Raw genomic sequence first — 20981 nt, forward strand, 5'->3', positions numbered from 1 at the left:
TTGAAATCAACCTATCTCTTTGTCTGTTGAAATTCACTAAACTAATTATCTGTTAAAATATAACACATATAATTTATTCAACACTGTATTTGTTGAATGTTACACATTTTCCTACTCACCACTACTACCTATTGTCGCCGATCGCTGGTCAGTGGTTACTGGCGACTTTTCCAATCAATTTTTCGTCAAAATTTTCTGGCGCCAATGACTTTTTCCAGAGACTTTTCTGGTGTGTTCTTATTTCCAAATAAAATTTTACTTTGAATCTAATTCCTTATACCCCATTTAAAATGAACTTTTCACAAATTTTCTCAAAATAAAAAAGGTGAATTACATCTGCAGGTCCTGTATTTTCTTTTGTGTGTCATTTTAGTATTTATAATTTTAATAATCTCAATTTTGATATTTAATTTTAAATTTTATATCAATTTAATTTAAGGAAATTTTATATATAAATCTCATATAAGAAAATGTTGATCCATTTATTTCTAAGAGTTTTCTTATGAACTAATTAAACCTTTTTGTTTTGAAAAGTTGTATTTATTTGATTTGGTGCCACTTGAATTAAGTGAATATCCTTTTATGATTTATTTTTTTCAATTTTCTGATTTGTTTTTGGGATGAGAATGGAAAGGTGAGATGTGAAAGATTCTTTTTGGGGGAATTGGTTGCTAAGGTGTCCGTTTTCGAGCTTGGAAATTTGCATTTCTGTTGGTGTGATTTTCTGGTGTTATATTGAAGTGTTACATTAAACTGCTACATTTGAAAAAGTACACTAATGAGTTTTTGTGTTACATTTGAAAAAAATACACTAAGTATTTTTTTTTTAAAAAAATGTTACGTTGTTATGTTTGAAAAAATACACTAATGAATTTTTTAGCGTGTTACATTAGAATGTTATATTCGGAAAAGTACACTAAGAAGTTTTTGTGTGTTACATTGATTAAAGTGTTACGTTTGAAAAAAAATACATTAAGAAATTTTTTGGAATGTTGCATTGTTACGTTTGAGAAAAATAAAGTTTTTTAGTGTATTATATTAGAGTGTTATATTTGAGAAAAATACATTAAGAAATTTTTGTATATTACATTGATTAGAGTGTTATGTCTAGAAAAAAAATACAATAAGAAATTTTTTTAAAATACTACGTTGTTATATTTAAGAGAAGTACACTAAGAAATTTTTTTAGTGTAAGTATTATATTTTTGAAGTGTTACGTTAAAGTGTTATATTTTAAAAAAAATACACTAACATTTAGTAATTTTAATATTATGAGAAAACTTTTATTTATCCTTCAACACATAATACATGCATATTTATAGTAGACTCTTTATATAACTTATACTATAATAAAACTTTTGACTCTATAACCAAAAAAACAAAAAAAATTAAATAATTTATAAATCGCCATTTAAAATTGATTGATTCTTTACCTCTAATTTAATTAATAATATCAATTAAGATTTTTGAAGGGAAATCGTCACTGCTAAAACTATAGAACAAAATGTCAGATAAAAATGGAGAAGGTAATTGGGGATGATCTGAAAACCCCTAAACATTAGGGTGTTTGTAAAATCCCCGAGCAGGCGTCATATTCCTTCTCTTTTTCTTCTTCATCTTGAGATGGATAATTCTACCCAGAAATCCAGCGAAGTGAGACACTTGTCGTCCTTTCTATGTGTGTGTATATATATATATATTTTGTGTTTGTGGATGTATGTATATATGTATGCATGAGTGAGGGTTTTGATTTTGATGCAGCTTGCTGTTGAGGACGCAGCTCCTGCATCCACCAAATCTGCAAAGGAAGGTAGGTTTGCTTTCTTTCTGATTAATTGTTGTTAAATTGTTTTTGATTTTGAGAAATTTGTGTTGTGAGTGAGGAATGTGGATTGTGTGTATGTAATAGTGAGTAAGAGAGAAGGACACAAGAGTGATGAGGCTAAGACGACCCTGAAGAAGGAGAAGAAGATCAACAACAGGGAAGATGATGCAGCTTCTTCACAATCTGATGGAGACCACAAGGTTTGACTAGCAACCATTTTTAGTTGGTTCTACAACCTGTTTTTTTTTTTTTTTTTTTTTTTTAATTACACTGTTTTTTGTTTTTTGTTTTTTTTATAGTAAATTTATGAGCAAAATTCAGTTTACACACGGGGCCAGAGCATTTTATCGTACAATTCAAATATAGTGAGAAAGTGACCATATTTGTATCAAAGTGCAAAAATGGAATACCTCAAACCTTATGCATTTTTTTTTTTAATTTTATTTTTAGGGTAAATTATAGCAGTAGTTAAAAAAAAAAAAAAAAAAAAGCCTAACCGCATAGGTCACCCTTAGGTGGCTCTACACAGCAGATAAGTTGCGGCGGGATTTGAACACACACTCCTAACACTGGGTATGGTTCACCCAGGACTGGAAGGTTCATCCTACCAACCGTATGTGTTATCGCTCAAATAGTTGGCCCCATGGAGAGTCGAACTAGGGATCTCAAAATTTATACCTCAAGCCTTTACCAAGTTGCCGCACCCCTTTGGTTAAATTATATCAATAGTCTATATATTTTGCCATTTGTCATTTTTGTCTCTACAATTTTAATTGACTTAATTTTGACTCTTAACTTTAGATATTGAGCCAATTTGGTCCAATTGGTAACAATGCTAGGATTTTTGATGAAAAATGATCGGGTGCCTCTATTTACACACCACATTTCATCCCAAGGCACACCACTACTCAATGCACACCTTTAGTAATTTGATAAATAAGAAATTTACTCAATACACATCACAATCTTCCACCCATAATCTTTCATTTTTACCTTTACTTACTCACACACCCCACCTACAAGCTTCAATCTTTCATTGAGTTGGGTAAGAAAAAAGAGAAGAAATAATTATCAAAAAATCCATCGTTTTTAGCTGGTCACCACAGAAAAAAAGAACCAAAAAATGAAAAAAGAAAAAAGAAATATGAATACGAATATTTTAACTAACTTATTTCCATCTCAATTTTCTATTCCCTTGACCAATCAAAGATCTAAAGATAGTGTAAAAGAAACAAGAAGATAAATGACCATGAAGCTGATAAAAAAGTAAAAGTGACCATGAAGGCAGTTGTAACCATCCACAAGAACAAGAAAGCAGTAGTGATCAACCAAAAGAACATTCTTATAGCAAGAGTAAAAATAAACAAAAATACAAGACTAGTTATACTCACTATAATTAACAACTTTAAAAAGAAGATCAAAATAAAAACTATAAGCCAATTAGGCCATGTTTGATCATTAAGATCTGTGTTGGGAAGGCGACGGTGACGGCGGTGCAGTGATGAGGGGATGGTGTCGGTTGAAGGGTAGCGGCGGCAGAAAGAGGTAGGATGGCTGATGGCAACGGTTGATGCCGGCGGCGGCTACGGCTACGGGGTAGAGTTAGGGTTAGGGTTATGGTTATGGTTATGGTTGGAGAAGATGAGGATATTTTGGGAATATTTAAAAATTGATAGTGCGTATTGAGTGAAAAATAAAAAAATCAAAATTGGGTGTGGTGTGCAATGAGTAATTGGTGTGTATTACATAAGGTGTGTATTACAACCCTTTATCTTTTGTGGTCATTTTATATTAGGTTAATATTGTAATAAAAAATAAATTAATTAATGGTGTGCCTTGAGATGAAAGGTGGTGTGTAAATAAAGACATCCAAAATGATCACTGAGTTGATTGAGGTTAAGTCACTGAATTGATCAAATTTACAATTTTACTTCCAAATATATGACACATGCCACTCATGTGTGCATTTGCCATAAAAAAAAAAAAAATACTAATAATCAGAATCAATTAGACCAATTTTAGACAAAATTAAAAATTTAGGGTAAGAATTGAGTGATACAAGAGCCAAAATACAGGACTATTAGCGTCATTTGCCCTTATTTTTATTATTTTATTTCTCTCTCTTCTCTCATAATTTATAATTTCTAACATTAATTCAATTAAATTATAATTAATTATTTATTATAATTCTTACTTTTTAATTTAATTATATTTTATATCACAATTAATCCTAAATCCTTAATTATTTATTATAATTCCTAACTTTTTAATCTAACTATAATTTAGATCACAATTAATCCTAAATTATTTATTGTAGTTCTTGGCATCTTAATCTAATTTTAATTTAATTATATTTTAGATCAGTTCTTAATTATATTTTTATTTTAATTAAAATCTTAATCTAAGTTTGGAGAAGATTGGAGTTAAATTGTCTTCTTGTTGTTTTCACTTTATTTTTTTAGAAAACTAAGTCCACTCTAAAAAATAGCAAGTGTGATACACAAACTAACAGTGACACTTTAAACCAAAACCACATGTGAATTTTCTAGCTATATTTAAACCATAAGGTAAAGTGTTTCAGTCTCAAACCACGTGGAGGTAAAATGAAGGGGGACTTACGTGTAGATTCTAATAGGTGGACTTATTGTCCAATAGGTCCTGTGAGAATTAATCACATTTTTCATCAAACACTATTAAAAAATGTCACTAATTGTTAATTTTCAGTGACAATTTGTAAACTTTCACAAAAAATGTCACTAATTATAAGTTTAGCGACAATTTATAAAAATCATGACAAAAAAGTCACTAATTGTCAATTTTTAAATTTTTAGTGACATGCAAAAAATCATCACAAAAAATTACTTTTAGCGACAATTTTACTAAGATTAGACTTGATGAGAATTAAATCCAACTATTAGGACGTATTGATAGTTTATCCCTTAGTAGTAGTAGGAATCGTGGATGATACTCACAAATCTGAGGAAGAAGTGCGATTTTGTGCTTCCGAGGAAGAATCGGAGAAGAATTGCGAGTTTGAGGTGTGACGTGAATATGATGCGAGAAGGAAGTGATCAGGATCTCGAGCTCTCGACCTCGACCTCACTCTCGATCTCTCTGTCTCTCGATCTTCTTCTCTCTCTCTAGATCGAGAGATCTTCTTCTCTCTCTACCTCTCGTTTTCTCTCTCTTTTCTACTCGATCTCTCTGTCTCTCGTTCTTTTTTTCTCTTTGATCATCTTCGTCACTTCTCTCACTGTCGATCTCCTCTTTATCTCTGAGCTTCTCTCTTTCTTCGTCTCTCAATCTGTTCTCTGCTCTCTTGTCTGTCTCTGCTCTCTCTCTCTCTCTCTATTTTAATATAATTTACTATATATAATATAATCAATCATATATAATATATATAATATAATTTATCATATACAATATATATATAAAATAAAATTTATAAATTATAATTTTTATCATATATAATAAAATATCTAATTGTTATTTCTTTAAATATCATATATAATAATAATTTTTGTAAATTATTATTTCTTAACTTTTTAACATATAATAAATAAAATAAATCATCTAATTGTTTAAAAGAAATCTAATTAAATCATATATAATAATATCACTCCTTAAGTGCTCCTAATCTATGACTCCTTTAAGTGGTCACGTTCCCCCACTCTAGCTCCCGCTCCCGCTCCCATAGGTTTACCCTAAAATAAATTTTGATCTAAATTTATTGTACATGTCTTTGTATTGTTCTTTTACTATTTACGATATGTTTTGAATATTGCTGTATAACAGATTGAATACCGATTCTAAACTATATTATAGTGGTAAGGATTTACACGTGAATGGGGTAGGAATAATAGTTGTCAAGGATCTTGTAGAAAATGTAATTGCGGTCATTAGGAAAGGTGATAGGATTATGTTAGTTAAATTAGTTATTGGAGAGAATATAATAAACATTACTAGTGCATACGCCCCCCAAGTAGGATTAGATGATTAGACTAAGAAAGATTTTTGGGACCAAATGGATCGTAGGAGAAAACCTAGTTATAGGTGGTGATTTCAATGACCATGTAGGAATAGATAAACTATGATATGAGAGGGTGCATGGTGGGTATGATTTTGGTGATAGAAATAAGGCTGGAGGGGATATTTTGGATTTTGCGTTAGCTTTTGACCTAGTGATGACCAATAATATGTATAAGAAGAGAGAGGAGCATTTGATAACCTTTAAGAGAGAGGAGCATGCGATAGACATTCTTCCAGACTCTTTCTCTAACCCTGTCTTTGTTTTGCTTCAGGAGTCTCCTGTCAAATCTGTGGTGCCTTCAAATAAACAGCCAGTATCTGCTTCTAAAAATGGTACTGCGGTGTCCAGCAGTTCTGATTCTGTGGAAGACCAAGTATGCATAAGGGTTAAATTTACAAGATTATTTACCTGAGTGATTTCTGATATTAATTTTCTACTGTTGCTAGTTCATTTTAATATCTCTGTTACTCTTCTCCTTACCATCTATCAGTATTTTATTGTTTGTTTTTATAAATAGGACCCCAAAAGCAAGGTAGCTGTTCCTACAAAAAAGGTGCTTGTAGCAGCTCCCAAAAATAAAGTCGAATCCAGTGATGATTCCAAGTCAGATGACAGCAGCAGCTCAGATGATGACGTAAGTTCAGTGTTTTTTGGATTCTGTTTAATGATTACTGATAGTTTTGTTTATGAGAATTGTAATGGCTACCATGATAAGTCATTATACATATTATATCCAGAAGAAAATAATACCACCCACCCTAGGGAAGAAGCCTGCAGCTGTCCCTGAAAAGGCGGTAGACCCCAGTGATTCCAGCTCTGATAGCTCGTCAGATGAGGAAAATGTGAGACTGCAAATGTTGTCATTTCAATTACCTTTGGAGTAAATTCTCGATACTAACAAAGGTTATTGATTAGGGTCAGAAGAATAATGTCAAAATGGCTGCGTCCCAACCCAGGAAATTGCCGTCAGCTACAGTTAAAAATGTTTCTGTTGCGATTGTCAAGAAGAAAGATGAATCAAGTGGCAGTTCAGAAGAATTATTAGAGGATGAAGATGTGAGTTTACCGCCTCTATTCTACTTATTTTGTATCATTATTTGTGATGTCTTCCGCTGTCTGACTCTCACAAAATGCATCATGTGTTAGGGTATCACGATCCGAGAGAATTTGCCATTTAAACTCATAAGTTACTGGTGTATTCAGGAAAATGGGCACCCCCACCTCTTTGTATCCCACTTTCAGTACCACAGTTAAAATTTGGTCCAGATTTGGATGCTTTATTAAGAATTGAATTGAAGTGCATATTGTTATAACACTGCACTTGATTGTGAGTTTGAATCTAAATGGTGGCCAGTTTTGGACAAAACAATATGTTTATGTAGGTTAGTGAAGCCTTAGGCACGTATAAAGTGATGGAAATCATTATAAGTTGCTCACTACTTTGCTTTTTCCCCCCTGTTGCTCATGGATATCATATGTTGTATTCTACTATTTGCCTATTGGAATGCAGGCCCTGGCGACTAAACTTGTCCCTTCAAAAAGGTCATCTTCAGCAACTGAAACAAAGGAATCTAAACAGGTATATTCATGGTGTCTACATTTCACACTTCTGTTTAGTTGATAGTGGAACAAAATGGCCACAAAGCATCTCGTGAAAATGAGAGTTCTTTTGTGTTAGGCTACAGTTTATGAGCAACTCTCGTGGGGTTTTGGAATTTTTTGGCATAATTTTTTGTTTCTTTGACTGTTGTACTGATTTCATGTAGCAATGTTGTTGTACTTCTGTAATCACAGGAGGAGGCATGCCTTAAAGAAGCAGACAGTGATAGCAGTTCAGAAGATGAGCCTCAAAGGAAAAAGATGAAGGCCCAGGTAGGTTATATTGTTAGCATCAATTATAAGCCACAAGTTTTTATAGTCTTCTTGCTACATTAAATTGCATTAAGTGATCACTTTGTGAAATATGGTGCAGCCCACTGTTACACCAAATGCTGGAAAACAAAGTGCAAAAAAAGCTACACAAAATGGGAGCAGCAGTGATGAGGGAAGTCATGATGATGAGCCTACAAAGGCACAATCACTAAGGCGAAGCTCTGTAAGTTGAGGGCTGATGAATTGATTAATAATCTTATAGTATTTACATTCGGAACATCTACTTCTCGTTTGTAATCAATTGCTTTCATGGAAGCCAACACGAGTTGCAAAGAAAAGAAGTGAATCTGAGGACGAATGTTCAGAGGACAACAGTTCTAGCGAAGAAGACACTTCCGAGGAAGAACACGAAAAACCTTCCAAGTCTCCAAACTCCAAGTCTCCAAATAAAAATGTAAATACCACTTCCTCAAATAATGTTAGTTAAACTGAGAAATCAGTTTTTTTTTTTCTCATAAAAATGAATTTGGATTGACTTCTTGGTTTTGATGTGGCCTTGTGTAACTATTTTGTGACTGCTTGTTTGAGGTTTAAAAAAAAAAAAAAAAATTCTGTACTCATGCGTCAAAAGATGTGATGAGATGCAAGTCCTAAAATTAAATGACAGAATAACTGAATAAAATGATTAGAGGCTTCTATTGCAAGGGAAGCAATGGCTGCTACCAGAGCATTTTAAACTTTTTAAGATATTAAATTTTGCTACATCCAAATTCCAAGTCACCAAGTAAAAATGTAAATACCACTTCCTCAAATAATGTTAGTTCAACTGAGAAATTAGTTTTTTTCCTCATAAAAATGAATTTGGATTGACTTCTTTTTTGGTTTTGATGTGGCCTTCTGTAACTATTTTGTGACTGTTTGGTCGATGTTTTAAAAAAAATAATTCTATACTCATGCGTCAAAAGATGTGATGAGATGAAGTCTTGAAATTAAATGACAGAATAACTGAATAAAATGATTAGATGCTTCTATTGCAAGGGAAGCAATGGCTGCTACCAGAGCATTTTAAACCTTTTAAGATATTAAATTTTGCTACATCAGCAGCTGCCACTGATGCAGAAAAATCAGTTACATTTAATTAATTAAAGATTATGCTGCTGGTCATATGATTTGGATTATCATTCTATAAGAGATGGAAACACTTAGAAATTTCTATGGGTTTGTGCATGTGTTTACCCTTTGGGTTAGTAGCAGTTCACATTATGCTAAGATTGAGATTTTGCATAACTAATTTTATCAAAATTAATTTTGAAAGAAATGGAATGGATGTTTATATTTGCATCTGTTTTTCAAGGGTTAACTGGAATGCAACTTATGAGCTCGACTTCTGAAAACCCCTGTACTGTTGATTCCAAATTGATTCCTCTGAAAATTTTCCAAAAATTTCTTGGCCAAACAGGACAGCGATGTAGACATGGTAAATGCGGTATCACTGAAGACAGAGAGCAGGCAAGCTGATGCTGAATTTGGAAAAAAAGTTGTAAGCACTAAAATTTTTATTTGTAGTTTTATTTTATTTTGTGTGTTTGCAATTGAAGAGAGAATGTAATTTTTTATATGCAGCCCCAAACACCAGTTACTCAAGTTCAAACTGAAGGATCAAAAACCCTGTTTGTTGCCAACCTATCTTTCTCTGTTGAACAAACTGATGTGTACGTATTGCCTATAGTAAATTTGAGTTCCAAACTTCCATGCTGATTTTCATTTGACAATTATTTATTCCTCCAGGGAGGACTTCTTTAAAGATGCTGGAGAAATTGTACAAATTCGCTTTGCATTAGATTATGAAGGAGCATTTAAGGGCTATGGCCATGTTGAATTTGCCACAGTAGCAGCTGCGCAGAAGGTACATCTCTCATTTTTCCAATTCACAGTTTAGCTTTTACAAGATTTCTAATAGCCAATATCAGGCCGGCTTTGTTGTTTATATTTTTGTTTTTAGGGTGGGAGATGTTCATATTGTCTGGAACGCTGGAGTTGTGGATTTTGATCATTCAAAGCTATCAATAATAACATTAATATATGTAATAACGATAATAACAATAAGAAGATGTTTATTCTCATCCACTTCATGGACTTGGCTGCAATTATTACAACTGAGAAATTAGTATGCATCTGATTGGTTGATTAGGACTCAGGAATCTCAGTGGTGCTGTCCTTTTTCTGTAATGATACAACAATATTTGGTATTGATCCCTTGTCTTCTGGTATCTCATAAAGCTACTCATTTTATGTGCATAACATTCCTTGGATTACACAGGACAGTGGTTTTTACATTGACACATGGACAGCCTTGTTGCCATTTTGTGCAATTGTTCTTCAGCTTGGCAATCTTTGATAATCACGTCTTGTATAAAACCTTTTCCATGTTACACGGACTTGAGTACTAGTGTTGGGTGTTGTTATGTGTTTAAAGGTTAGATTCATCTACTTCTCATGTCCATGGACACTAGGAACTAGAGCTATTTATAGAATGTCAGTATTATGCATAGACACAAATTTCGAAACAATGTTTCAACACATTTTGAAATTCATGTTACAAACATCCACAGTTTAGTTTTTAGACTAAATAGTGTTGATTATTTGATAGTAGGTTCCTATTTCCGATATGGATTCCAGATTGTTAATTACAATTTACATACTTTAAACAAGTGAAACCTCCAATTAATGAAGAACAAAAAAAATTAACAAACGAGAATTTAAGCAAAAGAATTATTCTATTAAAGTTTTGGTTTTTTAGAATCCCTAGATACACAAATTACAATTACTGGGTTGGGAACCCTTTACGCATAGCTTGCCATCACTGTGTGTTGCACTGTTGATTTTTAAGTGTTGAATGTTTGTTTCTCTTCACAATTCCCTAGCCTCTAACTTTCTCTAAACTCTTCTTGGTTTCTCTAAACTCTTCTTGGCTTTCGAATTCTCTCAGTCTCTCTCTTCGTTTTTATCCTTTTTTTGTTTCTCACTTTTTGATCCCCTCTTGTGTGATGGTCCTCATATTTATAGAGGGACATCTACATGATAAGAGACCTATCTTCACGTATCACTTACTTGTATAGGTTCAAAGACTTTGAATTTTAGGGCTTCATCATCCTATGGAATCTAGAACATTAGCATAAAGGGTTTTTGGAGACTCCAGTTTGTCTCCCAAGTTTTTTATGCTTGGAACATTAACTTAAAGGGTTTTTGGAGAGTTGATCACCAAATACCAAATTTCCTACACAATTTATGAAGAAATTAGGATCTTCTTATGCAACCTTTGTCATATTCATGGTCTTCCTTTCCTTGGTGAATTTTATGAAGAGTTCACACCTTCTAATGGTGTCTTGTATCCATCTAACATATCCTCTATTTGTCATGGCCTCTTCAACATTAACTGCTTACAAACCAAAAAGTTCAGTAACCGGACTTCCAATTTCGGTGATGAATTCTCACTTCTTGAAACTCCTTCTGATGTTCATTTCCGACGGAGAGATGGGATTCCTAATGAGGTATATCTGGCTTAGTGGGTTTGTCTTCCCTCACTCTTCTGGGAAATCCATCCTACTACTTTCGTTGTGGCTACCAAAATGGCTAGTAGTTTTTTGTTCAACCTAACCATCCCTGCTTTTGCATATCTGTACTATCACCTTCTCCTAGGAAAGAAAATGTTTAAGGTTCTCTTCATTATTTTGTTGGGTGGGTTTCTCTTTACTTGGCCAAGACTTAATTCTCACGGTGATCCTCCCAAATTATAACATATCTTTCATATCATACCTTGGGTTCATTGGGAATCAGTCGGCCACTCAATTTTTTCCAAATGGGCCCCCTTATGTAGATTCACCTGTTAACTGTTTCAGTAAGTGTCATTTTAGGGCTCTCACCCATAAAGATGAGCCTTTAGGTACCCTTTCCGATTCTGAAGGGGTATCTTCTTTCTTACTCAGTTACTTGATATCTTTGAGACCGGGGATTGTGACCCTTACGATGGATCCGTCTTTACTACGAACTGGGATCCCAAGAGAAAGTGTCTGCATGTATGCAAGCAATGAATAAATAACTGTTGTCATTTCCTTCTCTTGCACCGTGTACCTTTGTTCGGTGTCGTTGGGCTTGCGATTTTCATGGGCAACAGGATGCCCATTCTGCATAAGCAGGTCTCCAATAGCAAAGTCAAAGGCATCTGTGTGCACCTCATATGGCTTGGTGTGGTCGGGTAGCCCCAAGATTGGTTCCTCTGTCACCGCCTTTTTCATATCGTTAAAGGCATTTTTGTCATTTCTTTGACCAATCCCAGGTCTTGTTCGTCTTCAGGAGGTTCGTGAGTGGTGCCACCTATGCCAAATACCTCTTTATGAACCACCAATAATAGTTGACTAGGCCAAGGAAAGACCTTAGCTCTGTCACTTTGGTAGGAGCTTTCCATTCTTGTATCGCCCGCACGTTGCCTTTTTCCATGATAAGCATCTTGTCCTTGATCTTGTGCCCCAAGAACATCACTTCATTCATGGCAAAGGAGCACTTCTTCTCATTCACGTAGAACTCGTTATCCCTTAGCACTTTGAACACCGGCGTCCATAGATGATCCACATGGTCCTTCAACGTGTTGCTATAGACCACAATGTCGTCCAAGTAAACCACTACAAAGCAGTCCAAGTAAGGATGAAAGATCTTGTTCATTAATGTGTAGATTGTGGCTGGGGATTGGTGAGGTGAAAGGGCATCATTAAGAAACTCGTAGGAGCCATGTTCAGTGACACAAGCAGTTTTAACATGGAATTGCGGAATTGCGTTTGTTACCCAAGCAGGAGTGTTACCCAAAAGACAACTTAAGAGGAGGGTGAATTAGGTTTTACAATTAAAAATTAATAATATCCTAATAAAAATTATGACTAGCACAATAGATAAATACAGTTAATGAAATAAAAATAATTAAAACAAGTGTTCTAACAACTATGTCAGTTAATGATTTTAGCATAGTGAAAATGTGAAATATAGGTACAGCAATTTAAATAAAATAAAGAGATAAGGGAGAGAGAGGCAAACAAATTTATAGTGATTCGGTTTTAACTCGGCCTGCGTCCACTCCTCAAGCTTCACTTGAGATTTTCCACTATGCTCTAACTTCAGGGGGTGCTAGCAACCTCTTTACAAATGGAGCAATTCTCTACGAATTTTACACAGACTTTCTAAGTCAAGAACACTGAGTGTACTACACTCTTACAAGATTGAAAAGATGGTGTTTTTGCTTTCACAGAAAGCTACAAGAATTATCTCTCAAAGATAGATACATAAAATGAAGTTTTGATTTTTTTGTAAATCTCACACAGGAAAGATGAGCTTAATACTATAAGGCTCAATGTATAATTTCTGAGAGAGGATGTAAACAAAAATTGAAAAACACTTCTCAGAGAATTTTTCAGAGAATAAATGTGAGTGATTATAGATCAAAGAATATTTTCTGGTTTTTTTTTGTAACTTGTTTACATTAGAGGCTTTGGTATATATAATGAAACTTATAGCCGTTTATAGCCGTTGTATTCATTTGAATTTATAGCCGTTGTACTCCATCATTACTAATTTGAATATCTTCCACTCCATCATTGCAAATTTGAATACCTCCCACATGAACCTTTTGAACTTTTTGAACTGCTGCTGTGCTAACCTCTATTTTGGGCTATTTGAACTCCTGATTTAATCAAATATTAAATACATTCTAACAACATTTAGGATAAAGGTTTAGGTGAGAAATAATGGGACAAAATAAATTTTGATTCTATTTTTCTCTTTCAAATAAATTAAAACATAATTAAATAAATCATCAAAATAAATTTTGGATTCAAAACATAATTAAATAAATCATCAAAATAAATTTTGGATTCTATTTTTCTCTTTCAAATAAATTAAAACATAATTAAATAAATCATCAAAATAAATAAGTCTAACAAGGAGTTTCCTGCTACTAAGAAATGAACTTCATTTGTTAGAAACGTGTGGTTAGAAGATGTTATGCGTTACTGAGAATGTTGAGTGAACCATCTAGATTGGTAGTTGCCTACCATTTATATGTCTTCATTGTAGGCTCTCAAGTTGGACGGCCAAGATTTGTTGGGTCGTCGTGTGAGACTTGATCTGGCGAAGGAGAGGGGCTCTTACACATCAAATAGCGGGTATTTTCCCCATTTCCCCACCTCAAGCTAGTTTCAAGTTACTCTGATTAAGTTTCTATGAATTTAATTTTCAACACCAAATATTGTAGAATGGAAAGAAATTCGTACCAAAAGAGTGGGAGAGCCCCAGGACAAACTATATTTATTCGAGGCTTTGATAAAAGCAGCGGGGAGGACCAGGTATAATGTTGCAAATAACATTTCCTCTAGCACTAGTGTTCCTTTTCTGTCACATTCCTATATCTCTATGCATGATGTGCAACAAATATGGATTGCATGGATTGCAGGTCAGGAGTGCGCTGGAAGAGCATTTTGCTTCTTGTGGAGGGATTTCAAGGGTAACCATTCCAAAAAACTATGTTGGTGATGAACTCAAAGGGTGTGTACCTTTTCTCCTAATTTGAATATTGTGGGTTATGGTCTTAGAATAAATTGAAACTAATATTAAAACTAATTTCAATTTGTTGAATGTAGTCAAGATATATGGGTTGGATGTATTGTGATGTGCATTATTTGTTTATCAAGATACCATACATGTCAATGATTAAATAACTTTAGCAATTTGTGTCGTTACTCGATAATGCAAATAATTATGGCCATACAGAAATGCAATGGCTACAAAGGACAATTAGCTCTTTAAAGAAGGGTAATTAAACAGTGAACATATGTGTTGTGGAATGTTAATTCTTGGATAAGTTATTGGCTGAGTTTTATTTGTTATGCTTTGTCAGGCAGTATTAGCTGGGACTAAAGTTCTGTTGAGAAGATGACTCAGCTGCTGATGTGTCATGTTGAGTAGGCTGTTAAGATATTCAAAGATTGCTGAAATAAAGTTGCTGGAGTATTTTTGAATAAGTCAAAATGTTTGAAAGCTTCAAAGTAGTTGTTACTAGAAAATAGGAAACTAGAAGATAAACTCATCTATTCATGGGCTTGTGATGCTATTTCTTTGCAAGTTGTTATGCATTTCTGTTATATTTCTCATGTATATAAAGCACTTTCTAGTCAATAAAATTGCAGGTCATTTTGGCAGCTCATTTTTGTTCTTACATGTTCTTATTTTGTTACTGTTCTTGAAAAATAACAACATATTAGTATCAGAGCTGCTTTCTAATGCTGTGTTTGGTTGGGGGATTTGGGAAGGGATTTGGAAAGGGAAATGGAAAAGGTAGGTGAAATGTGAATAAATCATGCCTATATTCACACATCTTTTCCCTTTCCATTTCCAAATCCCTCCCCAAATCCCTTAACCAAACACAGCATTAAGGGGCCTATGTGAGAAATCCTGAGAGATCTTTCACCAAAACACCAAAACACAAACACCTAACCTTTCTAAGCATGGCCTCAAATGCTCTCTCTCCAATAATACCACCAGTTTTCACTGGTGAGAATTATCAAACATGGGCAGTAAGGATGGCTGCTTATTTGCAAGCAGTTGATCTTTGGGAGGCAGTTGAAGCTGATTATGCAATCGTTCCATTGCCTGACAATACCACTATACAAGAAATCAAGACTCACAAGAAGAGGACAACTAAAAAATTCAAGGCCAAGTCTTGCCTCCATTCAGCAGTTTCTGAAGCTATTTTCACCAAGATCATGACTTTGGAGTCAGCCAAAAACATCTGGGACTATCTCAGAACTGAGTCTCAAGGCAATGACAGATCAAGGAGCATGCAAGTGATGAACTTAAGGAGGGAATTTGAGATACAAAGGATGAAGGAATCAGAGACCATAAAGGAGTAAGGTTGCTTGGAGAAGACTTGTCTGATCAAAGGGTTGTTGAAAAAATCCTAGTAACCACACCTGAAAGGTTTGAGCCCAAAATCTCCTCTCTTGAGGAATCCAAAGACTTAACAAGTATTTCCTTGGCAAAATTTTTGAATGCTTCACAGGCACAGGAGTACAGAAGACTGATTAGGCAAGAAGGGTTTGTGGAGGGAGCTTTGGAGGCCAAACTACAAATCCAGGATAAAAGTCAAGGCAAGAAAAGGAAGGGCAATAAAGACAACTCAAGCAAAGGTAATGCTGAAGATGGAGACAGCAACAACAAAGGAGGAACTTACCCTCAATGCCAGCATTGCAATAAAACAAATCATCCTCAATCTAAGTGTTGGTGGAGGCCTGACATCAAGTGCAGAAAGTGCAACCTGTTAGGCCACATAGAGAAGGTTTGTAGAAGCAAACAACAACAAGAAGGTGAAGCTAAAATGGTGGATCAGCAGGAGGAGGAGCACCTGTTTGTTCCCTCATGTTATGCAAGCGAAAGCTCTAATGAACACTGGTTGGTTGAAAGTGGCTGCACAAACCATATGACCTATGACAAAGAGCTCTTTAGAGAACTAGATAGAACTAAAATTTCCAAAGTCAAGGTTGGAAATGGTGAGTTCATTGAAGTAAGATGCAAAGGGATAGTAGCAATTGAAAGTGTTTTAGGTACAAAACTAATCACTGATGTTTTATATGTGCCTAGAATTGATCAAAATTTGCTAGGTGTTGGTCAGCTACTTGAAAAAGGCTATAAACTGTTGTTTGAAGATAAAAAGTGCATGATTAGAGATGCAGATGGCCGCGAGGTGTGTACAATAAAAATGAGAGGCAAGTGCTTCTCTCTGGATCCAATGAAGGAGGAGCAGACAGCATATCAAGTCTCCATGAACGCAACAGAAATTTGGCACAAGAGATTGGGCCATTTTCACCATGGAGCACTCATATATATGCAGAAAAATCAGCTGGTACAAGGGTTACCTCCACTAGAAGAGCATCTACTTGGCTGCAAGGCTTGTCAATTTGGAAAACAAAGTAGATTGCCATTTCCTAAAAAGGCCTGGAGGGCTTCATAGAAGCTGCAACTAATACATACTGATCTTGGAGGGCCTCAGAGAACCCCATCATAAAAGGGAAGTAAATATTATATTGCTTTTATAGATGATTTAACAAGAATGTGTTGGATTTACTTCTTGAGGTTTAAATCCGAGGTTGCAGCTGTGTTCTGGAAATTCAAAGCTTGGGTGGAAAACCAGAGTGGCTGCAAGATGCAAGTATTAAGATAAGATAATGGCAAGGAATACACCTCAAAACAGTTCGATTTGTTTTGTGAAGAAGCTGGAATTGAGCACCAGCTGATAGCTCCATACACTTCACAACAAAATGGAGTGAGTGAGAGGAAGAATAGAACACTCATGGAGATGACCAGATGTCTGCTACATGAAAAAGGATTGCAAAAAAAAATTCTAGGCTGAGTCTACAAATACTGCTATTTTTCTACTTAACAGACTTCCAACAAGGGCTTTGAAAAGAAAAACACCCTTTGAGGCTTGGTATGGATACAAACCTTCATTACATAACTTCAAAGTATTTTGTTGTCTGTGTTTTTCATATGTGCCTCAGGTGAAAAGAGACAAGCTTGATAAGAAAGCAAAACCAGGAGTCTTTATTGGTTACAGCAACATCTCTAAAGCTTGCAGAGTTTCCCATCCTCAAACAGGGAAAGAATGAGCAATGGAATTGGGATGATGGAGAAAAAGATCAATTTTTAGAAGATTTGCAACCTTCTGAAGACAATGTTGATGACCCACCTGTCAGGGGAACAAGACTGCTTTCTGACATTTATCAAAGATGCAATGTTGCTGTAACAAAGCCTGTAGGATTTGAAGAAGCTAAAAATGATCAGAAATGGATAGAAGCTATGAAAGAGGAGATGAGAATGAAAGAGAAAAATCACACTTGGGAGCTTATGGAAAAACCTCAAAATAGGAAGATTATAGGAGTTAAATGGGTGTTTAGTACCAAGTTAAATGCAAATGGATCAATTAACAAGTATAAAGCAAGGCTAGTGGTGAAGGGTTATGCTCAAATCTACGGTGTTGATTTCTCTGAGACCTTTGCACCTGTGGCAAGGTTAGACACAATCAGGTTGCTGCTAGCAATTGCAGCACAAAAATGCTGGAAGATCTATCAGCTAGATGTTAAATCAGCCGTTTTGAATGGTTTTTTGCAGGAGGAAATATATGTAGAGCAGCTAGAGGGATTTGTTATGCAGGGGCATGAGGATAAAGTGTATTTGCTGAAAAAGACGTTGTATGGTCTTAAACAGGCACCAAGGGCCTGGTACAGCAGAATAGATAGCCACTTATTAAGCCTAGGCTTTGTAAAAAGCCTAAGTGAATTTACTCTGTACGTGAAGGAGGCTACTGACTTAATTATTGTGCCTGTTTATGTTGATGACTTGCTTATAATAGGGAGCAAGGAGGAGCTTGTAAAGGAATTTAAAGCAGAGATGCTTATGGTGTTTGAGATGACAGATTTGGGCTTGATGTCCTATTTTCTGGGAATGGAAGTGAAGCAAAGGCAGCATGAAGTCTTTATTTGCCAACAAAAGTATGCAAAGGAGATCCTCAAAAAAATTCACATGGAAGACTGCAAAAGCTATATCAACTCCTATGAATCAGAAAGAGAAATTCAGCAAGGATGATGGAGCTGATAAGGTTGATGAAGGTTTGTACAGGAGTTTGATTGGTTGCTTAATGTATCTTATAGCAACCCGATCTGACATAATGCATGCTGTGAGTTTTCTTTTGAGGTTTATGCACTGTGCAAGTGAGGTGCATTTTCAAGCTACAAAGAGGATTTTGAGGTATATCAAAGGCACTGTCAATTATGGCATAAAGTTCACTCATTGTTCAGATTTTAAGTTCCATGGCTTCTTTGACAGTGACTGGGGAGGTTCTATTGATGATATGAGAAGTACAACTGGTTTTTGCTTTAGTTTTGGATCAGGCATGTTCTCGTGGTGTTCAAGGAAACAAGAGATTATTGCACAAAGTACTGCTGAAGCTGAATATGTGGCTGCTACAGCAGCCGTAAACCAAGCTCTGTGGTTTAGGAAATTGTTAACAGATCTGCATATGGAACAAGAGGAGTCCACACAAATCTTTGTTGATAACCAAGCTGCTATATCTATATCTAACAATTCAGTTTTTCATGGGAAAACAAAGCATTTTAAGATTAAACTTTACTTTCTCAGGGAAGCACAGAAAGAAGGAGAAGTACTGTTGCTCCATTGCAAAACAGAAAATCAGGTTGCTGATATTCTGACAAAAGCACTTTCTAAAGCAAGGTTTGAATTCCTAAGAGAAAAATTGGGAATGAGCAGCAGCTGATCCAAGGAGTGTTGAGAAGATGACTTAGCTGCTGATGTGTCATGTTGAGTAGGTTGTTAAGATATTCAGAGATTGTTGAAATAAAGTTGCTCTTGTATTTTTGAATAAGTCAAAATGTTTGAAAGCTTCAAGGTAGTTGTTACTAGAAAATAGGAAACTAGAAGATAAGCTCATCTATTCATGGGCTTGTGATGCTATTTCTTTGCAAGTTATTATGCATTTCTGTTATATTTCTCATGTATATAAAGCACTTTCTAGTCAATAAAATTGCAAGTCATTTTGGCAGCTCATTTTTGTTCTTATATGTTCTTATTTTGTTCAGTGGGGGGTTTACAGCCATATGTTGTGCACGCCAGGGTAGGGTGTTTATGTATCAATCAACAAGAATAAAAATCTGGTAATTTGAGAGTATTAGCCGAGTTTTACTGTGTGTATCAAGGGATAAAATACATTTCAAGACTTCATACTGGATGAAATGATATTGAAACCTTTTTTTTCGGTGAATAAAATATTTTTGTAATAGATTTAAAGTTTGATGCTTTGATGTTATTGAAACCTGCTAATTGGGTTGGGGCTTGTTGAAGTAAGGATCATTAATTGATCATCACTTTGCATCAACCAGATGTGGTGTGTTTGTTTAGTTTGGAGATTTTATTTTAAGCAAGGGTTGTATGAACACCTGAGGGATTATTAGCTGCATTATTTTAAGAAGGCTTCCATGCCACTGCCTTATTACCAAATGTTGAAATAATATGACAATAATTGTGCAACTGACTAGTACCCAAGGCTATTAGGACTTGGCCTGAGGTTGAGATTGGTGGATGACATACATGCTATATATATATATATATATATCAATTAGTTCTTTGTCTCTTTTTGATTGCAGGATTGCTTACATTGATTTCAAGGACAGTGACAGTTTCAACAAAGCTCTGGAACTCAATGGATCTGAACTTGGAGGATATACTCTGATGGTGGAAGAGGCAAAGCGGAGAGTTGATAATCGTGACTATACTGGCAGTGGCAGAGGTGGTGAAAGAAGTAGTGGTAGATATGGTGCTGGTCGGTTTGGAGAAAGTGGCGGCCGGTTTGGAGGTTGGTGGTAGAGAAGGATGTGGAGTGCGCAGCAAACCAAGCATAAGTACTGCTGGTGGTATTGGTATGTTGGCTTCCAACTTGTTTTTAATCATTCTTTGATGATGAGAGCATCTCTTGCGTTGAATGAGTTTTCAAGTTTGGACTGGGTTTCGTAAGAACTGGATTACTGCTCAAAATATTTCTGAGCTGCATTGCTCCGGTGCTTTTGAGGCTGTGGGATGATTGATTCTATTTCCTATCCCATATACTTTTGCCATTTTCTGATTATTTTTTATCCCATGTACTTTTGCAGGGAAAGAAGACTACATTTGCTGATTAGGATTGTTATGAAGGGATTTTGAAGTGATGTTTGGGGTTTGGTATCTATTTGTTTGTGTCTCTCATTCTAGTTAGTTAGTGTGTGTATATATATATATATGTATGTATGTATGTATGTATGTATGTTTTGGATAAGATTGTAGGTGTATTGTTTGACTTGACACTGGAATTGTTTTTGGTTCCTGCTTAGTTTTTGCACTCGATATCTATCTATACTGTCCTGTTATATTTTTATCTGCTTATTGATAATTGCCCTTTTGGGTTGTACGAGAGTTAAAATGCATCTGTGGGGGGTTCAAACTATAATGCAATTGCTTTGTAGAGCCCCTCAGGACAAGCAAGCCAAGCCTTGATTCTTTATGGGCAATTGTTCTACGAAGTCTGAAAAAATATGATTGAACGGTTATTTCTTTTCAGTAAATTAACATAAAGGGCCAGTTACACCGAACCTCCCTTGATAATTGCCTAAA

The 20981-nt window shown here is 35.1% G+C and overlaps 1 protein-coding gene across 24 annotated transcripts; it reads left to right on the top strand.

Moving 5' to 3' along the window:
* The first annotated feature begins 1346 nt into the window (after positions 1-1346).
* LOC114299377 (uncharacterized) lies at positions 1347-20775 on the top strand. 24 transcript variants are annotated; one of them, XM_028244093.2, is made up of 19 exons: positions 1347-1653; positions 1762-1810; positions 1910-2025; positions 6127-6228; positions 6373-6489; positions 6593-6697; positions 6771-6911; positions 7366-7434; positions 7650-7727; positions 7828-7950; positions 8044-8181; positions 9187-9267; positions 9351-9439; positions 9516-9633; positions 13848-13936; positions 14026-14116; positions 14224-14315; positions 19982-20254; positions 20486-20775. In XM_028244093.2, exons 1-18 carry the CDS (start codon positions 1624-1626, stop codon positions 20199-20201), a joined length of 1848 nt encoding a protein of 615 aa, XP_028099894.2. In that variant the 5' UTR covers positions 1347-1623; the 3' UTR covers positions 20202-20254; positions 20486-20775. The 24 variants fall into 24 exon arrangements, with proteins under 24 accessions (XP_028099894.2, XP_028099906.2, XP_028099897.2 ...); XM_028244096.2 differs by having other exon boundaries at positions 1373-1653; positions 6777-6911; XM_082868911.1 differs by having other exon boundaries at positions 1420-1653; positions 6777-6911; positions 9187-9264.
* Positions 20776-20981: the final 206 nt, after the last annotated feature.

The sequence above is a fragment of the Camellia sinensis genome, chromosome 5 (genome assembly GCF_055761805.1).
Source record: "Camellia sinensis isolate YWXY chromosome 5, ASM5576180v1, whole genome shotgun sequence".
NCBI lineage: Eukaryota > Viridiplantae > Streptophyta > Magnoliopsida > Ericales > Theaceae > Camellia > Camellia sinensis.